This window comes from Aphelocoma coerulescens, chromosome 11 (assembly GCF_041296385.1).
Source record: "Aphelocoma coerulescens isolate FSJ_1873_10779 chromosome 11, UR_Acoe_1.0, whole genome shotgun sequence".
In the NCBI taxonomy this organism is placed as follows: Eukaryota; Metazoa; Chordata; class Aves; order Passeriformes; family Corvidae; genus Aphelocoma; species Aphelocoma coerulescens.
In genome coordinates, this window is record NC_091025.1 from 2816785 (window position 1) to 2834753 (window position 17969).

General features: G+C 54.4%; 2 protein-coding genes across 2 annotated transcripts; both read left to right on the forward strand.

Annotated features, from left to right (window-relative positions):
• The first annotated feature begins 5176 nt into the window (after nt 1-5176).
• FOXC2 (forkhead box C2) lies at nt 5177-8082 on the forward strand. The gene has a single exon (XM_069026674.1). It carries the CDS (start codon nt 5700-5702, stop codon nt 7167-7169), a length of 1470 nt encoding a protein of 489 aa, XP_068882775.1. The 5' UTR covers nt 5177-5699; the 3' UTR covers nt 7170-8082.
• A 5627-nt stretch (nt 8083-13709) lies between these two features.
• Nucleotides 13710-15661, forward strand: FOXL1 (forkhead box L1). Its single transcript, XM_069026889.1, has one exon. The coding sequence runs from the start codon at nt 13710-13712 to the stop codon at nt 14583-14585; it is 876 nt and encodes a 291-aa protein (XP_068882990.1). The 3' UTR covers nt 14586-15661.
• The last annotated feature ends 2308 nt before the right edge of the window (nt 15662-17969 follow it).

Here is a 17969-nt window from a genome sequence, read left to right on the forward strand (position 1 = left end):
TGCCCTCTTCCCTTCCCCCTTGGCTGAGGTGCCAGGAAGGTGCAGCCTTCCCGAACCGTCTGCCCCATATCCCCCCTAGAACCTGGCATTTTACCCCAAAGGTCAGAAGTTCACAAGGTCTCCTTGTGCAGACCCACTTGGCGATTTTAGGAGCCAAACTGTCTGGGCTCTGCACCCAACCGGCTGCCCAAAGTCAGCAGAGACAGGAAGACCCATTCCAGAGAGTTCAACACCCATCAAACTGCTTGTAAAGACATTGGCCCACATCTTTCCTCTCACTGGGATAAGTGCTGTGGTGAGGCTTCACCTTTTCACTTGTAAGCATCCCAAAAAAAAAAAAAAAGGTTTGGAGTCCTGGTCCTGCAAGGGGGTTTGGGAAGAGCCTTTCCACTCGCTCTTGGAGTGCTGCTGGAGCCAGTGGGAATCCTTCCAGGCACAACAGACCACCCATGTGGAGCTGGGCCGAAATGTTTGAAGCTCATTCCTGCACTTCCTACTCACGGAAAACTCCCAGTGACTTCGCCGTCTCTGCGGGGAGTTGGGGATCAGGCCTTGGGTGAGCAATTTACGCTGCTGGGGCTGGGCTGGGAGTGCCAGCACTGCCTGTCCACTATCACCCAAAGTCCCCACCCCAGCTGGGACTTGTTTCCACCCCAACACCCCCCCTGTGAGGAAGGGAGAGTGAGGGAGGGAGAACAGTGCTGGTAATTAATCCATTAACAACCAAGCAGGGCTGAGATCCTTCTAGACCACCTACATCTCCCTCCAGCCATGCTCAGCAAAGCTGTTCCTTCCGTGGATTTGCTTCCAGAAAAGAGGCCCTGAGCTGTTTGCTACAAATCAGGGTAGTTTGCCTTAAAAAAGAGGAGTTTGCTGACAGGTGGCATCTTTTCTGCTGGTTCAATTCTCTTTTTTTGTCTCCACAGGGCTGAAATTTGCTCCAAGTTCCTTTTGCAGGGTCTTTTCTGTCACTGCAGCCTTTAGGATCAGCTCCAGCAGCCTGGATCAGCTCATACGGATGGCACGGGAAAGCCTCTTTCCCTCGGGAAGCAGACAGAGCTACCACATCTTTATAAATTAAATTAGGCTTTGGATGTGCCTGAATCGCTTCTAAAATCCATTTTTACCAAGCTGAATCAAATATTTCAGTGAAAGAGGTTAAAAAAGGATCCGGGATTTTGAAACAAACGAAACGCAGCTTGAAACACCCACAGTTTGTGGAAACACCTAAAAAAAGGGAGGGACATATGAATCAGATTAATCCAGACCCTGGGAAAAACGCAGGCAGAAACATCTTGTGCTGTAGGAATCACTCCTTGGAACTGCAGGCTGAACACACCAGGCCAGCCACAAAAATCAGCCGAAATTCACCCAGAAAGAAGCATTAAACCAGCCATAATGCCCTGCTTAATAATACTGAAAATTAAAACTAGGCTACAGATTTTAAAGGCAAGAGGTTTTAATGAAGTTTTCAATAGTCAGGTACTAGAAACTGGTTTATGGGCCACTGTAAAGTGGATTTCCACGTGTGAATAAAGAGTGTGTGAGTGAATGGTTGTGCTTATGAAATAACCTGGTGAAGGAAGCACCTTAGGGCAGCTGGGGAAGGTCTGGGCCAGTTTGAGCCCAGCAATGGCTCCTGCTGCTGGAAGATTGGTGTGGATCAGCCCCCTGCAGCCAGAGATTCCTGCCCTCTCCAGTACAGACGCTCACCAGTACAGATGTAAAACTGGGAAAAATTTATGTGCATCATAAATGGGTCTTGATTGCAGTGGTGCAATTGCAGACAGAGCCTGCCTTTCTCTCTTTCCTTCTTTCCTTCTTTCCTTCTTTCCTTCTTTCTTCTTTTCCTTGCTCTTCTCTCTTTCTTGCTCTCTCTCCATCTTTTTTCCTTTTTTTCTCATTCGCTTTCCTGCTTTCTTTCTCTCTTCTTTCTTGCTTTTTCTCTCCTTCTTTTATTCTTTCTTCCTTTATTTCTGTCTTCCTCTTTTTTTCATTCTTTCTCTTCTTCCTTCCTTCTCTCTTCATCTTTTTCTCCCTCTCCTTCTCTCCTCTCTCACTCCTTTTGTTTTTCTTTCATGCTTTTTCTCTGCTTTCCTTCTTTCTCCCTTTATTTCTGTCTTCGTCTTCCTTCCTTCCTTCCTTCCTTCCTTCCTTCCTTCCTTCCTTCCTTCCTTCCTTCCTTCCTTCCTTCCTTCCTTCCTTCCTTCCTTCCTTCCTTCCTTCCTTCCTTCCTTCCTTCCTTCTGAATTCCTTCCTTCCGAATTCCTTCCTTCCTTCCGAATTCCTTCCTTCCTTCCGAATTCCTTCCTTCCGAATTCCCTCCTTCCTTCCTTCCGAATTCCTTCCGAATTCCTTCCTTCCTCCCTCCCTTCCTTCCTTCCGAATTCCTTCTGAATTCCTTCCCTCTTTCCCTCCTTCCCTCTTTCCCTCCTTCCCTCTTCCCCTCCTTCCTTCCCTCTTCCCCTCCTTCATTTCTCTTTCCTTTGCTGTTTCTTCCCTTCTTCCCTACTTTTCCTCTCTGCCCCCTTCTTTCCTCCACTCATCCTCTCCCTCCGTTCTTCCCACCTCCATCCTCTCTCCCACACTTCTCCCTCTTTCCCCTTTTCCCGGGGAAAAGGGGACAAAGTCTCTCATTTGTCCCCATCTCTGTCCCGTGTCCTGTCCCCGTCCCGGGCCGGCCGGGCGGTGCCGGGGAGCGCTGCAGTCCCCGCGGTGTCCCCCGGGGGGCGACACACGCCGCGCGGAGCCCCCGCGGGCAGGTGAGCCCGGAGCGGCCCCGGGAACGGCCCCGGGAACGGCTCCGGGAACGGCCCCGGGAACGGCCCCGGGAACGGCCCCGGGAAGAGTCCCGAGAACAGTCCCGAGAACGGCTCCGGGAACGGCTCCGGAACAGCCCGAGAACAGTCCCGGGAGCGGCCCCGGGAACGGCCCGAGAACGGTCCCGGGAACGGCTCCGGGAACGGCCCCGGGAGCGCCCCGAGCGCTGCGAAAGCTCCGCTGGCGCTCCCGGTAAAGGCTGCCCCGGAAAACCGGCGGCTCCCCCGGGGAACCGGGCGAAGGGAGCCCCGCGGAGGGAATCCCGCTTTTCCAAGCGCCTCCCGCTCTCCTCCTCTCGCTGCGCTCCCCCGTTTGGAAACTGCGTATTTTTCATAGTGCCGGGTTTTTTTTTCTTCTTCAAGCCATTCGAATTTTAGGGCTTTTCCGAGCCCGCTGGTTCAGTCTCTGCTCGGTGCCCAGCTGCAGCAGGCAAAGAACTTTTGCTGCTTCCTGGGGTTCTGTAGAAATTAATCTCGGTAAAGTTTTCAGCCGAGGGGAGGTAAGATTCCATCAAGGATATTTCTCCAGGCTTCTAGGAAGGGACAGCGCTGGGATACCGCAGGGGTGGCTCTGCTCGAGCTCTGCATTTAAAAATTCCTGCATTTTAAAAACTTTTATCGTTAAAGAAATCCCATGTTCTTGTGTACGCTAAGACACAGCCCAAGTTGTAAGGAGAAATATGATTTATTTGAAAACCAAACATAAAAGTGTGAAGTCGTTCTCAAATTATTCCAGAAAAAAAATAAAAGTTTTCTCTTAATGGTCATACCTTTACATGAAAAGTATCAGCTTATCTCGCTGAATTCCCTATTTTTTTTCCCACAAACAAAATATCCCCGGACGTTTTCTCGGTGGATGAAACCCTCCCCGAACATTCCAAATTATTTCCATCAAAATGAAATAACAGTTTTGAAGTGCCCGGAGAAACTTCCCAATCCATTTTTCCATCGCAGATCATTTTTAACCATCCCTCCTTGTAGAGGAGCTGCCTCATAATTTATTTTTTTTCCCTCCCCTCAGTTATCGCATAAAATCGTTTCCTTTCTTATTAAGAAGATCTCCGGTAATTAACAGCCCCGCCGGGTTCCCACGGCCGGAGCCGGCTGCGGTCTCGTCCCCACCGCCCCGGCTGCGAGCGGGAAAGGGACCCTTGGTCTCAGCAGCCAGCCAAAATCCCAGCCCGACTTTGGGGGAAAAAAATATCTTTGTTTAAAGCCTTATGAAACCACACAAATTGCGAGGAGGGAAAGGCAGAATTACAGTGTAAGAAACCCAAAAAATCACCGCTTAGGAATCAGAGCGGCAGCAGCCAGGCTCGGGGGAGGCGGCGGCGAGGAGCCCGGCCGAAGTGACAGCGAATTTATTTCAAACTTATCTTGGTCTTTTCGGGCTCGAATCGATTTTGCAGCGCTATTTTTGATTAGAAATATATTATGATTTGGTTTTTTTCCCCCTCGGAGCGGGGAAATCGCTGGTTCCCCACCTTGGTTCCTTCACCCTGCAGATCTGCTTTTCTCTCGGGTGGAACAGAACAATTCGCAGCGCTTTCCCCCAACACTTGAGTTTACACTTGGTCACCATGCGTCCCTAATTGTCCCACTCTGATTGCCTCTAATGAACTCATTAGGGAGAAGGCAGAGGGGCGGATTTCACAGGCACAAGAAAATCCGCCTCAACGCCCGGAACGAAAAAAAAAATAGACGCTGAAATGCGCTCTCTGTTTATTGTTGGTTTTGTTGGGTTCTTTTAATAATAACAAAATATCCCCAAACTCCCCCAAAGCGGCAGAAGAACCTCTGAGCCCGCAGCGACGGCGGCACCGGGGCCGAGGCGCGGCGCGATGTCACCGCCACCGGGTGAGCACCTCGGGACGGACCCGCCGGCCTCTCCCGAGGAATTTCACTTAAACACATTTAAAAAGGCGAACGCAGGAGCTGCCCGCCACAGGGACATCGTGATACCGGCACTACGGGGCAACAAGCGCGGTGTCTCCGCTCCCTCCATCCCCGGCATCAACCTGCCCGCAAAAAGTGCTTCAAAACTTCGCCGTTGGCCGCGGCGCGGGCAGCGGGCAGATCCCCCGGCCGGGGCGGCTCGGCTCGGGGCTCTTTTTTTTGGGGCCAAATCGTTAAAACCTCAGGGCGGAGGGGGCCGTGGGTGCCCGGCGCGGGGCTCGGCGCGGCCCGGGGCGCGCGCGGGGGCCGCTCGCCAGCGCCGCCGCGTCCCGCGCTCCCATTGGCTGCGGCCGCGGAGCCGCGCGCTCCCATTGGCTGGCGGCGGCGGCGGGGGGCGGGGCCAGCGGGGAGTAAAAGCGCGGCGGCGGCGCCGGGCGAGTTTTGAAGCTGCGCGGCGCGGCCGGGAGGGAGCTCGGCGGCTCCCGCACCCCTCCGGGGGCTCCGGAACGCTTCGGGCCGTTGTTGTGACAAGGACTGGGTTTTCCGCAAGGCTGCTTTTTCTTCTTTTTTTTTTTTTCCTTTTTAAATTTTTTTTTTCCAATTTTTTTTTTTTTTTTTAATTCTTAATTTTTGTTTTGTTTTCTAAAATTCCCTTTTCCTGCGAGAACAGGCCCCCCCAGCCCAGCTCCCCGCAGCAGTGCCCGCCGCCGCCGCGGGCCGTAGGCGTGTGTACAAGAATCACAGTCATACAGAGGGAGGGAGAGGCCGCCAGAGACCACCCTGCCCCCGGCGACCCGGAGGATGCCGCTGCGGTGCCGCTGCTAGAGGACACGCTGGGATTGAGCTCGGCTCCGAGGCTCTCTCTCTCTCTCTCCCGCTCTCTCCCTCTCTCCCTTCTCCGCAGAGGGGTCCCGGACGGGGGTGAGGCCCTTCCACCCTCCTCCTCTTCCTCCTCGCCTGCCCGGCCGCGGGAAGCCCCTCTCCATGATGCAGGCTCGCTACTCCGTCTCGGACCCCAACGCTTTGGGAGTGGTGCCGTATTTAAGCGAGCAGAACTACTACCGGGCGGCCGGGACGTACGGCGGCATGGGCAACCCCATGAGCGTCTACTCGGGCCACGCCGAGCAGTACGCGGCGGGCATGGGGCGCTCCTACGGCCCCTACCACCCGCACCAACCCACCGCCCCCAAGGACCTGGTGAAGCCACCTTACAGCTACATCGCCCTCATCACCATGGCCATCCAGAACGCCCCCGACAAGAAGATCACGCTCAATGGGATTTACCAGTTCATCATGGACCGCTTCCCTTTCTACCGAGAGAACAAGCAGGGCTGGCAGAACAGCATCCGCCACAACCTCTCCCTCAACGAGTGCTTCGTCAAGGTGCCCCGCGACGACAAGAAGCCGGGAAAGGGCAGCTACTGGACCCTGGACCCCGACTCCTACAACATGTTCGAGAACGGCAGCTTCCTGCGCCGCCGGAGACGCTTCAAGAAGAAGGATGTCTCCAAGGAGAAAGAGGAGGCCCGGGAACGGCTGCTGAAGGAGCAGCCCAAGCCCCCCGGGCTGCCCGGCGCCGACCTCCCCAAGGAAGCCTCCTCCTCCTCTTCCTCTTCCTCCGCCTCGGCGCCGGCCTCCGAGAAGAAGGTGGTGATCAAGAGCGAGACGGCGTCTCCCGAGCTGCCCGTGATCACCAAGGTGGAGACGCTGAGCCCGGCCAGCGGCGGGGCCCTGCGGGACAGCCCCCGCAGCGCCGCCTCGCCCCCCGCCGCCGCCTCGCCGGAGGCATCGCTGCCCGAGCACCACCCGGCCGGCAACGGGCTGCCGGGCTTCAGCGTGGAGAGCATCATGACCCTGCGGACTTCCCCCGCGGGGGACCTGAGCCCGGTGAGTGCCGCCTCGGGCAGGACGGGCGGCGGGCTGGCGCTGGGCTACCCCGCGGGGCAGCCGTCGGGCTACAGCGCGGCGTGCAGCCAGGCGCTGGACACTAGTGGGAGCTACCACTGCAGCATGCGGGCCATGAGCCTCTACAGCGGCGACAGGCCGGGCCACATGTGCGCTCCGCTGGAGGACGGGCTGGCCGAGCATCCCACGGGCGCCCCGTCGCCCCTCGGCACGCTGAGCCTGCCCGCGGGGCAGGACGGAGCGCTGGGCACCGGGCATCCCCACGGAGGCGGCGGAGGCGGAGGGGCGGCGGGGGGACAGCCGCCGGCCTCCTGGTACCTCAACCACGGCGCTGAGCTGAGCCACCTGCCCGGGCACACTTTTGGCTCTCAGCAGCAGACTTTTCCCAACGTGCGGGAAATGTTCACGTCGCACCGGCTGGGGATGGAGAGCGCGGCGCTGAGCGAGCACCAGGTGAGCAGCAACTCCGCCTGTCAGATCCCCTACAGATCCGCGCCCTCCCTATATCGCCACGCCGCCCCCTACTCCTACGACTGCACTAAGTACTGAGTAGCCGCCACCCCCCGCCTAGGCCCATCCGAAACAAACAAACAAACAAAAAGCTTAAAAAAATTATTATTAATAATAATTATGAAAAAAAAAAGATCGGGAGAAATAAACCCACACCAAACGCAGAAAGAAAAGATGACAGCTTCCCCATGAACCTTGCGGCCACCACAGTTTTAAGATCCCAAAAGCCCCGTTTTGGGCCTCCTTAAATCCGGACAAGTATGTTTTACTTGAAAAAGGGGGATCTCTCATTTGAAAAAGGAAAAAAAAAAAGAAAAGAAAGAAGGAAAAGGTTAAAAAAATTATATATATATATATGTCTATCTAAAAGTGGCAAATTTTATATGCTAAAGTATAGGGGGTCTCAGAAAAATAAGTTATGGACCAATATCACAACGACCATTTATACGTTTTAAAAGGAAAAAAAAAAGTTTATAAATATATATATAAATATATGTCCTGGGTATTTTTGAAGTTCTCTGTTGTGCTGTAAAAAATGTGTGGATTTCTAATCAGGCTGATTTTCAGAGCCATTAATATAATATTTAAAGTTGAGTTCACTGGATTATTTTTGTCTCGCCCAACGGTTCCTAACTTCCAAATTAATGACAAGTGATTTCTTCTTCTGTGTACAATTATGCAATAGATTTTCTTTCCTTTTAGAGCTGTTCTTTTCGCAAGATGAGGAAATAATTTATTTTTTGCTGGTGGATTTTTTTTTTTAAGGAAAAAAATTAGACAAAGTATCTGATACTTTTTTATTATTATTTACGACGTGTGATGTTTTGTATCATAGATTTCACCTTTACCATTCCTAAGGACTATTTGCTTTAACCTGCTTCGAAGTTCGTTTGTCTTATGTGGTCCTAATTGTTGTACTTACCTTAAAATAAATCCATGCTGGTTTTTTCTGCTCCAAGTCTGGCGCTTCTCTGTGTATAAACTGGGGGTTTCTTGCACAGGTTTTTTTCTTTCTCCCTTCACCTTTCCTTCACGCAGAAAACGCGGCGCTGGTTGTTTTTAAAACAAAGTCGTTTTCCTGAAGGTTTCTGAGGATTCTTTCTTGGAGAAAAGGTTGAATTCACGTGAAGAGCCGGAATTGTTCAGCTGGGGAGGGGGGGAAGGAAAAGCACCTCGGGGGTAGCCGGGGCTGAGCCCCCTCCATCCCGAATCCCTGCCGCCTTGAAATTTAGGCAGTTTTCCCAGGCCTCCGATGGGGAAAACAGGGAAAACAGGAGGCGCAGGGAGGGGAATTTCTGCTCCTCTCGCCCCGTCCTTGCGAGCGCGGCCCTTGCGCGGGGCTCGGCGTCTCCGCGCCCGGAGCCGCCTCTTTCCAGGGCAGAAAACAACCCCCCCTAAAAATCCGTTTTATTTATTTATTTGCTGTTCTTGAAAGGAATCCCGAGTGCCCGGGAGTGAGAGCGGTCATTTAAACCCGGATTCGCTGCGGCGTCTTAAAAAACAAGGTGGAAAGTTCACTCGAGAATCATTTCCCAGTTTTGAAATGCTCTCCTGTTTGAAGGATTGGCTGATTTTAACCTTCCCTTTATCTGTTTGAGCTCCTGTTCGCAAGGCCGGGCACTGCCAGATATTCTGGGTTTTCCCAAATCATCCTTTAACCTGTCCGAGGAGCTTTAATCCGGGGCAAAACGCAGGATTTAGCAATCCTGAAAGCCTGGGAATGCCGGCAAAGCCTGAAGCAGAGCTTGGGAGGTTTTTGGAACTTTTCAAACCCAGCTCACTGGAGCCAAGCTCCTTTCCCAGCTTGTAAAATCACATCCATCCAGCATTTCCAGGGAATAAATCCCAACCGTGCCCCCACCCCAGCTCCCGCAGCCCTCCAGTGCCCCCCGTAGCCCTTTTTTTTGGGTTATACCCACGTCAGGCTGTTCAAATCGATGATCTAAATTGGTTTTGACCGGTTAAATTTCGCCTGCGCTTGAAAGCTGGCAAAAAGCACCGAAACTCTCGATTTAAATGAGAAAAAAACGTCTGAGCCTGACTTGATCTGTGTTTTAAGGAACGTTCTTGTAAAAAAAAAGCTCCTGCAGTTTTTCCGGGCTCTCAGAGGGTGGTTTTTATTTAATTTTATATTTTCTTCTTTTTTATTTTTTAATGAAATAAAATCCGAAGCGCTATCTTGATAAAGAGAAAATAGTGTAAAGGATAAAAAAAAAATAGGGTGAAAGGGAAATAAAGAGAGTAAAACGGTGAGAAGAAAATAAATAGGTGGGAAAGGGGGGGGGGAACCTAATTGGGAAAGAATTCTCCCCTGGTCCAGACCCTCTTCCCGTGGGATTTTTTTCCTGCGTGGATCCCGGGGACGCTGGCGGGGAGATGACTGAAGTCAGGTGCCTGCTGGGGGTTTTCCTACATGCGTCAAGAAATTCCGGGGTCGCCGCTGCTCCCACATCTCCCCACCCGGGCGCTGGGCACCCTTTTCCTCAGGCACGGCTGGGATGCTGAGGGGATGCGGTACCGGCATTCGGGACACCGCCAGGGCTCTGCAGCCTTCCCCCACGCCGCTGCTGGACACTTCCTGGGCATCCCCTTTCCCCTCAAAGCTCCTTTGTGGTGTTTCTTTCCGCACCTCGCCCCTGTAGGACGCTCCCGCACGGGATCTGCGCCGCTCCCGTCCCCTCTCCCCTCCTTCCCGTCCCTCTGGAGAGCTCCTGCCGGGGCTGCGAACATCGTCCCTTTGCTGCGCCCCGTCCTGCCCCTGTCCCTCGTCCCCAGTCACCCCCAGCAGCCCGCGGGGAGCCCTTTGGGGTGGGCTGCTGTGGCGGGAGAGGCGAGAGCCACGTGCGGGGCGCGGGGATCCTTTTGGGACTCTGTTTAAAAGCTGGGATCGGCAGCTCGATAGCGCGATCGGAGTCTGTCGCGACAGGTGACTCCAGCCCTGCCGGAGCAGAGGGGAGGGAAGGAAGAAGTGTAACTTTTGAAGGCGTCAATGAGCAGATTTAGCTCTGCAGCCCCTCGAAGGATAACCCCCCCCCCCCCCCATAGCCACTCTCCCCGCAGGTCAAGGGGGCCAGGCTTCACCCCGGGGACTGGCTGATGCTACTGCGTGGCCGGTGGCCCCAGGCCGGGACTCAGGGTGGCTCCGGGTAAAGGATGAGGACGGTGGATGGATTTCATACATATATATTTATATATATAATTTTTTTTTATTGTATTGCCATTCACCACCGGGTTTCCAAACCTGTCCAAAACCCCAGAGAGTTTCGGTTTTGGGGAGAAGAGCCAGCGGTTTTCCACCTCGTCCCCGCCGGGAAGGTCCTTCCAGTCAAGGAAGCGTTTCCCTGGTGTTTCAGGCCCCGGGTGAAACGTATTCCCTTCAGGAATTCCCCCGGGCCTCCGCACAGTCCAGCAGGAGCTGTCTCGTTCCTCCCAATTAATCCCACCTTCCCTAGAGTTCATGGGAAGGCACCGGCCAAAGAGGTTTTTGGGGAAGGCCACGAGCTCTTCTGTCATTTTGGAAGGGACTTTGCAGAAAATCCATACTCGGCACTGGAAGGCCGGGAGAGAAGGAAATACATCCCTGATCCCGGGGCAATACCGAGCGACCTCGCATCTCTACAGCACCGGGCTCGGCCAGGGGGCGAGGGGCGGGCAGCTCCCGCCGGGAGCTCGTTCCTGAGGGAGCCCAGGCCGGGATGCAGCGGGAAGCACTGATTTACACCCCTGCTCGCCCCCATCCCGGGATGCAGCAGGAGCGGGGAGTTCTGATTCACACCCCTTCTCCCCTCCAAGACTGGGATGCAGCTGGAGTGCAGAGCACTGATTTTTGCCCTGTTCCCCCATCCCGGGGTGCAGCAGGAATGGGGAGCTCTGATTTACACCCTGCTCCCTCCAAGACTGGGATGCAGCAGGAGCGGGGAGCACTGATTCACATTCCCGATCTCCCCCATCCCGGGATGCAGCAGGAAAGGGGAGCTCTGATTCACGCCCCTTCTTGCCTCCAAGACAGGGATGCAGCAGGAGCGGGAAGCACTGATTCACACCTCTGCTCCCCCCCATCCCGGGCTGCAGCAGGAACGGGGAGCACTCATTTGCGCCCTGCTCCCCCCGGGGGCTCCGGCAGGGACCTCTCCTCGCTGCTGCTTTAAAAGGGGCTCGTCAGCTGCAGAGGAGGGGAAACCCATCCAGGAGCGCCTCCATCGCCGGCTCCGCGTTGTTTGTTTTTCTTTTTTCCGTTCAGGGAGAGAGCGACGGTACCGACAGCATCAACGAGAACCCCGCTCTGTCGCTTCCCCGGCACCCCCGCAGCCGGCGGAGCCTCTCGGAGGGCCGATCCCGTGCGGATAACGCAGCGAGCTCCAGCGATGCCGCCGGCAGGAAAGGGATAACAGGGATAACAGGCAGCACATGAGCTGGGAAGAAGGAACGGAGAGAAAAGCCGCATCCCCGCCTCCAAGGATTTCCCACCGCCAAGAGGGGAAAACAAGGGAGGAAGCAAGAATTTTACTGGGGGAGGGAGCTCAGGAAGCGCGCGGGAGCCCGTGCGACTGTCCTGCCGTACACGCGAGTATTTATTATTTTACTAATCCGTGCCTGGAGTGTCTCAAGGAGCGGGGCACTCCCCGAGGTGGGAAGAGGAGGGGGGCTGCTCTGAGGATGCGCCGGGAGGGTCAGAGCAGCCACGCTCTGCTCCATCCATCCCCGGCGAGGATGCTCCAGGGGCGGGGAGGCTGCCCGGGGAGTGCTGGTCCCCGGTGTCGAGAGGCGGGGAGCCCCCAAATCCCTCCTTTTACACATCTCTTTTTGTTTATTTGGGGATTTATTGCGCTTTTGGCAGGGCGGCTGGGTGCTGCAGCTCCCGGGGGCCGGCGGGGGTGCGCAGGGCGGGGGAGGGATGCGGAATTACCGGCGAGGGCGGTGTTAGAGGGGGGAATTCCCCTCCCACGCGTGGGCCCGGCCAGTGAGAGGGGAGACCCCCACACCCCCGCCCGAGAGGCCGCCTCCCTGCGCACCCCGGCTGCGTTTCCCAGGCCCTCCTGGCTGTTTGCGGCTTTCAGGCCGCATCTGCAGCTCCACAGCATCGCGCTGGGTTTTACCCCGGGGATGAAACTCCTTCTCCCGGCGGGGCAGCGGCAGTGGGCGAGAAATCCCACGGGTGAAGGGGAACTTTCAGGAAAATCCGGGCGTGGGGAGGTGGAGGCATCGCCAGGGCTGGGTGCTGCTGGAGGACACCCCGGAGCTCGGCTTTTACCTCTTCCCCCGCCAGGTAAAAATCCCAGCAGGCTCGTGGGAGCTGCGCTGTTGGGGTATCTCTCTTTCAAGGAGAAAGGATCCCCCTCAGGCCTCTTCTTCCCTGCCCCGGAGAAAATGCTTCATGGAACAGGGGCTCCCGCAGGTCTCAGCCCGCGGGGGGACTGGGGACACAGGCGACACCTCCAACTGCATCGCAGTCCCTCGGGGCCTCGGATTAAAGCTGTTACGTCAGTGAATTAAAAAAAAAAAAAAATTCCAACAACAGAAAACACAGCCCCAAACCTGGACGTTTATACAGAAAAAGAGCATCACAAATTCCTAATGTAAGCACCGGCCAGCTGTGTGCACTTGTAAAGTTGTTATAATCCCCCTCCTTGTTATAAACAGGAAAGTACATAATATAAAGCAACAGGCCCGCATTCACAAATACTGACCCTCCTCCCCGCGCCTGCCAAATTCCCCTTTTTCTGCAGTCTCCCCCGGCGCAGCTCTGCCTGCTCGGGGGTCTCCTTTCGCCGGTCCCTGGGGGTCTCCTTGGGGTGGAAAGCCGGGTCCCTGCAGCGGGAGGTGCAAAGGACCCCTCCACATCTGAGCCCTCCTTCTCTTTTCCTTCCTCCCGATCGCAGCTCTGCCTCCTCCTCTCATCCACCCCTTTCTCTCCTTTCTTGATTTTTTTTTTTTTTTTTAAATTTTCGTGTTGTTTAATGTCCCAGTTTTGCTGCGGGGATCCCTGGGCGCTGCTCCCCAGCTCCAGCAGTGTACATCCTGCTCTGCTGTGTGTGCTTACAGCGTCAAAGGGTGGACGTGATATTTCAAACATCAGATCAGTGCGTTTATATATTGGGTGCCCGGAAATTTTTCCAAATAAACACAGCTTGATTCGACTTGGGTGGGCAGACTTATCAACAGACTAATTCTATAAACAAATGAAGGAATAACCCGGAGACCATTGGCTGGTACCAGCGAGACACGTGGAGAGTGCTCGGAGTTTTGTAGCAATGAAATTTTAATTAATGTGGGTGGGCTGAGAACACAAACGACTGTTTATCAGAGACAATTTATTTTCCAGCGCTAAGTCAACATATAATAGCAAACTTACAACAATTATTTAACTTTTTTTTTTCCTCCTTTTTTTTTTTTTTTTTTTTTTTTTTTTTTCTTAAGAGCTATGAAGCAGGGACAGAGGCAGAGCGAGCTCCTTCAGGCAGGGCTGGGAGCTGAGCTCGCACAAACAGCTCCCCGGTGGACTCGTCCCACGTTCTTGCACTGCCCCGTCCCTTCGCTCGGCTCCGAGGGGGAAGACGCGGAGCTGGGAGCCCGCCGGCGATGAGCCACATCTACGGCAGCCACCTCTCCCCCCTGGGCAGCCCGTCCATGGTTTACCTGCCGGCCGCGCTCGGCTTCGCCCCCGGGGGGGCGATGTCTCGGCAGGACCCCCCGCAGAAACCCCCCTACAGCTACATCGCCCTCATCGCCATGGCCATCAAAGAGGCTCCGGAGCAGAAGGTGACCCTCAGCGGCATCTACCAGTTCATCATGGACCGCTTCCCCTTCTACCACGACAACAAGCAGGGCTGGCAGAACAGCATCCGCCACAACCTCTCCCTCAACGACTGCTTCGTCAAGGTGCCCCGCGAGAAGGGGCGGCCCGGCAAGGGCAGCTACTGGACCCTGGACCCGCGGTGCCTGGACATGTTCGAGAACGGCAACTACCGCCGCAGGAAGAGGAAGCCCAAAGCCGCGGCCCCGCCGGACGCCAAGGGTGGCGAGCAGCCGGGGCCGCCCGCTCGCCCCGTCGAGCCCAAGCGGGCCAAGGGCAGCGCGGCGGCAGCGGCGGCCCCGGGGGACGCGGGGGTCCCGCGGCCGGGCGGGGGGACAGCGGCTTCCCCCGGGGGGCCGCCCCCGCTCCCCGCCGCCGCCCCGCCGCACAAGAGCGGCCCTCGGGGCCGCAGCTTCAGCATCGAGAGCATCCTGGCGCAGGGGCTGCGGCCGCCGCCCCCCGGAGCAGCCCCCAAGGCGGCCCGGGAGAGCCCCGCCGGCTGCCTCGGCGGCTCTCTGGTGGCCAGCGGCGGCTTCGGGCCGGCCCTCAACGCCTCTCTCATGCTCGACTCCCAGGTGCACGGGAGGCTTTACCACATCGGCATCCCCTTCCTCTCCTGCTTCCCTCTGCACTTCTCCGAGGCGGTGTTTAATTTCCAGTAGTAGCCCCACAATTAACGCCCCGCGGCCCCGAGCGCTGCTCCGGGGGGCGCGATGGGAGGGAGAGATCGGACTCAGACCTCACCACGCGGGTAAAGACCTAAAAAAAAAAAACCCCAAAGCGATGTTTTAAAGGTGACTCAGGATTTCAGGGCATTTTCAAGGCGCGTCTTGCTGCGGACTCTCTTTAGCGGTTGCCTCCCACCCCCCTGCCAGAGCGACTTTTGAAGGTAAAGCGGCTTTGTTTTCCCGTGGGCGGTGGAGGTCGAGGCAGGCACGGGGGGAATGCCCACGCTGGCCCCCAAGCCCCGTGGGGTTTGCTCTGCACCTTTAGTCTTTGCATCCCTCAGGTTCCTCAGACCAGGTTTCTCTCGAGCCCTTCAGGTCTCTGTTTTCTTCTTTTATTCTCCATTTGAAAACCAAGCCCCATCCCGGGGGGAGGAGGCTGGGTTTTGTTTTGCCATGAATACCCACAGGTATTAATAATGCCCAGAATTTTGCCATGAACACCCACAGGCACATAATAATTCCTGCTATTCCCCACTGGCCTGGTCCTCCCGGTGGGGAAAGGCAGGTAACTGGAGCTGAACTAATGGCAGATCAAGCAACCCAGGCTCATCCTGCACATTCCTGCTTGCTTTGATCCAGCACGGTGTGGAACTGGTTTCCTGCCCAGCCCTGGTGCTTTGGAGTATCCGCACAGAGTTTCTCCTCATGGATGTGGCCAAAAAGAAGGGGGATGGATGAGCAAACATGGAGATTTGTCTGCTTTCCATATCTTGCTAGGATCAGTTGCTTCTGACCAAAAAAGACTGAGGCAGGGTTGTGGAGGCTGGGACAAATACCAGGGGAAAAAAAAAAAAAAAGAGACATCATCTATGTTTCTAAAGTTTTCTTTTTTCATGAAGAAGGAAGAATCCTGACATATTGCAAGAAATCAGGAATATTTTGTATTTTTGTTTGCCATAAATAGAGGCTTTTTGTATATTAGTGGATAAATGCCCTTTTGGAAAATAAATTTATATTCCCAATTTTCATTATGAAACCAAACCTATATCCAATAAAGGTATTTTTGTTCAGGAGTGTGGCTGGTGTGATGTAAAACACTCCTTGGCTTGTGCTGGAGGATGAAGGAATGGGGCCTACTGCTGGATGCAGCAAATATCCTGGTGCTGGACCACAAAAAGATGGGAGAGGCTACAAATGGGCTGCTGGGAAATTACCTGTTCCTTGAAACTGATGAAATCTTTCCCAAAATGATTGTTCCTCCTTCTCCATCCAACCCCATCTCAAAAACAAAGCCTGCTCTTAAATGAGCACCTGGGTATTGGAAATGTGGGGTTTTCAGGTGAGTTTTGATTCAGTTTTTGCAGAGGAAGGCCGACATCAATTCCTTGACATTTGAACCAGGGTTGCTCATTCCAGCCCAAGGCAAAGAGCTCTCACATGGGGAAGGACAGAAAGCCTCCAAAAGGTGGGAATTGATATTCAGCTTCCCAAATAAATGATGCTCATAGGCAGATCCCTGGATAGGCCGAGCTGCAGCTTCTCAATGTGAAAAAAGAGAATCAAGAGATTTGCAAAATAGACTTTATTTTAATAAAATCCTTTATATTCTTCCTATTTCTGACAGCTCCTGCTTGAATATCTATTGAGGGCATTGTTCAAAGCTATGGCACTGAACTAGAAAATGAAGGAACGTTTGTAAAAGGTTGTGAAGGAGTCACCGCTCAGTCCCCACCATAACTCCAGGGCTGGCCGAGTGCTGAGAGGGTTAAAGCTCCCTGTGTGCCACCCCTGGCCCTGCAGTGCCACTCCTGGGTGGCATTAGGGACAGGTACCACTTACAGAAGTGGCCACCTGGCCAGGAGGTTTCAGTTCCGGCTGGGCACTGACATCACCGGCCTGTTTGGGGTCTGGGAGGTGACATCACCCACAGGAAGCTGCAGGGGGAGGAACGTGAGCCCAGCAGAGACCTCAAATCCTCTCTCCACCCCCTTTGTGGTGATTTGGCCTCGGGGGTGAGGTGGGAGGTTGATGCTGCCTCCCAGGACTTGCCTGAAGGATCGGCATGGAGCCCCAGAGCCTGTTCCCACAGGGATCCTGCATCCCTGGTCTCCCCACAGCCTGGCCCGTGGAAAGGTTTTACCTCCCAAAATTGGGTATTTATGCTCTCAGTCACCGCTTCTAACCCGTGTCTTCAGCTCCTCTGCTTCCCTTTCTCCTAACTTGGCCCCCCAGCTGTGACCCCCTGTTTTGTCACCTCTCTGCTCCTATTCCAGCCCTCAAAGTACCTTTTGGACCTGAAAACAGGGCTTTTATTCCTATCCCACTCACACACGTGTAGCCTCCCCCCCTCCAAGCCCTTTCTGCACAAGAGCAGTTTTTTAGCGGCCAAAACCAGTGAGTCTCAGTTTAATACACGATGTATATTTTTATCACAGACACATTTTTTTGGAAACCCAGCTTTTTCTGTGCAATGGGAATTCGTTTCTTTGTGAAGCTTTGCTTTGACATTTGATCTTATTTCTGTTTTGGTGGAGTGGAGTGGGACCGAGTACAGCTGCAGCGTTTAAAAGCCACATTGAGCTCGATGTTGGTTTCGCTTGAGAGAGTGAAATTAGTAAACTTAACATGCTCTGCACAAAAGTGACACTAACTCCAGTGAACTCAGAACCCAGTGAACAGCTCTGAGGGGCAATTTGGAATTAATTGGGATCAGGCCAGTGCTGTAACAGGGGATGAATACCAAGAGAAAGGGTCCTACTGCCAGCAGGCTGGATGAGTAACCACACACGGCTTTTGCACGTCATCTGTTTATAGAGAGGGGAGAAGCCGTGGTACAATAAAAACATACAGTAAAAACATAAAATAAAAACATAAAATAAAAGCACGCAATAAAAACAGCAGCAGAGCAACGAGTGTGCAGTCAATACACCGATTCCTGCCCTTTGGATGGGGCTGAGCATCCTTTAATCCTGTCCACATCCGTGTGGATTTTGGTGCTGCGCAGTCAACGTGCCACGGAAATATCAAGGACCCGACAAGCTGCAAGGAATCGGTGCCAATGGTTTCACACCTGCTTCACAAGCCAAAAAAGCAGCTGCCAAGCACAGAACTGCCACCCAGCATTTCACTCATCCCTGCAATCTTCCCCCTCCTGGCTTTCCCAGCCTCTCAGGGCTGGCTATAAACACCAGTCTGGAATACTGGGGAGAAGTGGAGAAAAGAGCCTGGGATGCAGAATAAACAGCACACTGCTTGTGTGGGCGATGGAGATGCCTTCCCCTTCCTCTGGAGAGGAATGACCTCTCCCAACACAGCAAGGTTTCCCGTCTCCAAGCTCTGCAGCCAGTTTTAACTCCTAGGAGCAGGGGAGATCACAGA